At 39.2% G+C, this 3,060-nt stretch overlaps 1 protein-coding gene across 1 annotated transcript; it reads right to left on the reverse strand.

Annotated features, from left to right (window-relative positions):
• Positions 1 to 854: 854 nt before the first annotated feature.
• On the reverse strand, positions 855 to 2,292 carry LOC306639296 (zinc finger protein 200-like). Its single transcript, XM_079102733.1, has one exon. The coding sequence runs from the start codon at positions 2,174 to 2,176 to the stop codon at positions 1,412 to 1,414; it is 765 nt and encodes a 254-aa protein (XP_078958859.1). The 5' UTR covers positions 2,177 to 2,292; the 3' UTR covers positions 855 to 1,411.
• Between the last annotated feature and the right edge of the window lie 768 nt (positions 2,293 to 3,060).

Raw genomic sequence — 3,060 nt, forward strand, 5'->3', positions numbered from 1 at the left:
CGGTGAGGTGGTACACAAATAATTTTTAAAAAACTTTCCTATATAAGAGCAATAATGAATTTGAAAAATGGAAAAAGCTACAATGACAGAATTGTGTAGAATTTCAATGAAAAGAATATGGTAACAAAGGAAGAAGGTGTTTCTGGGTGTGAAACAAATAAATCTTCCCAAATGGCTTATAGGATGAACCCATTCCAAACAAAATAACCAATATAAAACTTTGGGAGACAAAAACAACAAAACTGACCAAGAATCCCGAATCACACCATAGGATGAGTCCTATATTAAGGCACCACTGGTCTTGACTCCAGGCAGACAGGACAGGAGGTCTGGGTATCAGGAGGAAGGACGACAACCATTCACTACAAGACATGGAATCCCGTTTCTTGAGGGAAAATGGAGCTAACTACTAGAGGCAGTCTTTAAATACTCCACCTTGTGAGGTAGTGACCATTCAGTTGCCAAAGGTCTGTTGACTGTAAAGGAGAATTAAGACCAAGTGAGGTGATGCCTAGCCATGGATCCAAGTCAACCTTTTCCTGTCCACAGGTGTCCCTTTTCTTTAGGTTCCAGGTTTTCCTTCCTAACAGTGAAGATCTTGGATAGCAAAGGGACAAGATGCTAAAGAGCTTTCCTAGCCAGCAGTGGGCCTAGATGGTCAGACCTAGTGATCCAAACCTCTTTTGGCAAGGGAGAGGCATGAGACAGATGTCTGAGATTAACAGCTGGAGAGATTATAGAAAGAATGGTAGAGACCTTCAAATTATGCTGTGAAAAGGATTTCTATAAAATAGTCCATTTTAGCCACAAATTGCAAATATTATTGAAATTATTAATAATTAGTTTAGATCACTTACAAATAAAGGTAAGTCTTTGATAATCAAATGCTCTAGTTTTCTTGTATCAAAGAGTAAACAATTCAACACTCAAGTCTTATCAGGATGTTCTGCGAGAGTTATAGAACTGTTATTAGAAGTTGGTGACTTAACAAATCAGTAGTTTGGTTCTTTCCAGAGGACCAGTTCCAGATACAGACTTTTGCGTTCTCTTTCCTCAAGTGTGAATTCCCATGCGAGGGAAAATGGATCTATTTCAATAGATGTGATTCGTCCTGCTCACCTCGCAGGTAAACAGCCCCACACTCATTCATATTTAAATTCTTGGGAAACGATCTGTGATCTGTGATCTACATATTGTTGTACAACTTCACAAAGAAAGCTTCTTAGTCCAGAAAGCTTGGATGCTGAGGTATAGCCCTTGAGGATATTTCCCTCCCTGTGAATTTTCTAACAACTGAGGGTTAGCCAAGATGGGTATTTATCCAAATTTGGCTATCATGAAGTTTTCACATATCTGTGTTTTAGGCAGCCTTGTGAAGCATTCTCAGGCTAAGGAAGGATGGTTCCCAATCTCATTTCTGCTTTCGAGTCTTACATGCTGAGTGTGTTCTCTCATGTCGGGTACAGTTTGACAGTCGACCAAATCTTCTTCCACATTTTTTGCAACTGTATGGCCTCTCAGCCTCATGACTCTGCAGGTGAAGAACAAATTCTTCGTTCTTTGAGAAGGTTTTCCCACATTCTGGACACTTAAATACCTTCTCCCTTACATGGATTCCTTCATGGCGACTCCGATGAGAATTCTTGCGAAAGTTTTTCCCACACTGAGAACATGAATAAGGCTTCTCTCCTGTGTGGATTCGCTCATGTTTATTGAGGTTTGTTTTATGATTGGAGCTTTTCCCACAATGGCTACAGTCATAGGGTTTCTCGCCAGTGTGAGTCCTCTGGTGGGAAATAAGGTAAGAGCTTTCATTAAACTGTTTCCCACACAGTGGACAAGTGTACCATCTCCTTGTTCTCCGACTCCTAGTAAGTGCAATAACATTGATGTCCACAAATTTCGAGAGCTCCTCTAGTGGAGTGTCATTTTCAATGGTAACTAGAAGATTTCTCATTTTCATTTGCTGTGGAATGGGTGTATTTAGCCTTTCTTCTTGGCTACCTGGAAGTTGCTCAGAGATCAAGGAACAGTCCCCTCCATCACCATCTAAAGACTTCTCTCTACAATTCCCCTTCTGAAGATCTTCACCTGCAGGACTACTGTCATTGGCCAGTAATGTCATCTCTCCAACATCACTGTCCTTGTCTGATGTGGGCTGTTGAGCAGGATCCATGCTCACACATTCCTCTTGGGAATGAAATACATTCAAATCCTCAAAGACCACAAGCTCCTGGAGGGGAGCTCGCCGGCCCCCCGCAGTGCCCGCTCAGGCCGCTGGCTGCTTTCCAGGCGCCCTGCCTGCCAAAAATCACCTTTTATAATCATACTTTCCATTGATTCTGTTCCTCTAGAGTTCCTAAATAATATCCATACAATGAAACTATAAAACATTGCTGAGTGAAATTAAATAGTAAAGAATTGTTCCTTTTTCATGTACCAAAAGATTAAAAAATTCTGTAGATTTCCTTCAATTTTAAACTCACAGAAAAAAAGTTGTGAAATCTCTAATTTCTGGGAAATTAGAAACCTAGCTCTAAAATTCACATGGAAAGGACCAATAATTGACAATATTTTAAAAAATAAGGGTTGTAACTTAGAGGACTTACATGGCTATTAAAATCCAGGATAAAAAGCCATTAGTATATAACTGTTGGCAAGGATTATAGGAACTGGGTCATTTATTAGAATATGAAATGGAACAGCCCTTTTGGAAAACCAATTTGAAAATCTCTTAATAAGTTACATATCCATTTACCATCTTATCCAATCATTCTACTTCTAGGTATTTACTCAAGAGAAAAGTGCACATACTTACAAATACTTATAAAATTGTTCATAGCACTTTCATGTGCCAAAGTTTCTAAACTGAAATAATCCAAATATCCATGAACATGTGAATGGATAAACAAGCTATGGTATAGCCAGTCAAGACAATATTAGTCAGAAACTATTGACAGAAATGCCAACATGGATGGATCTCAAAATAATTATGCTGAGAAAAATCAGATCCATGGTTGCCTAGGCATTGGTATTAAAAAGGCAAGAAGAGTAGATAGG

Source organism: Sciurus vulgaris (assembly GCF_902686455.1).
Source record: "Sciurus vulgaris genome assembly, chromosome: 11".
Classification (NCBI taxonomy): domain Eukaryota; kingdom Metazoa; phylum Chordata; class Mammalia; order Rodentia; family Sciuridae; genus Sciurus; species Sciurus vulgaris.

What these genes read in the sequence shown, in the direction of transcription:
- LOC306639296 (XM_079102733.1), bottom strand. Translation starts at nt 2,176, where the DNA reads ATGGATCCTGCTCAACAGCCCACATCAGACAAGGACAGTGATGTTGGA.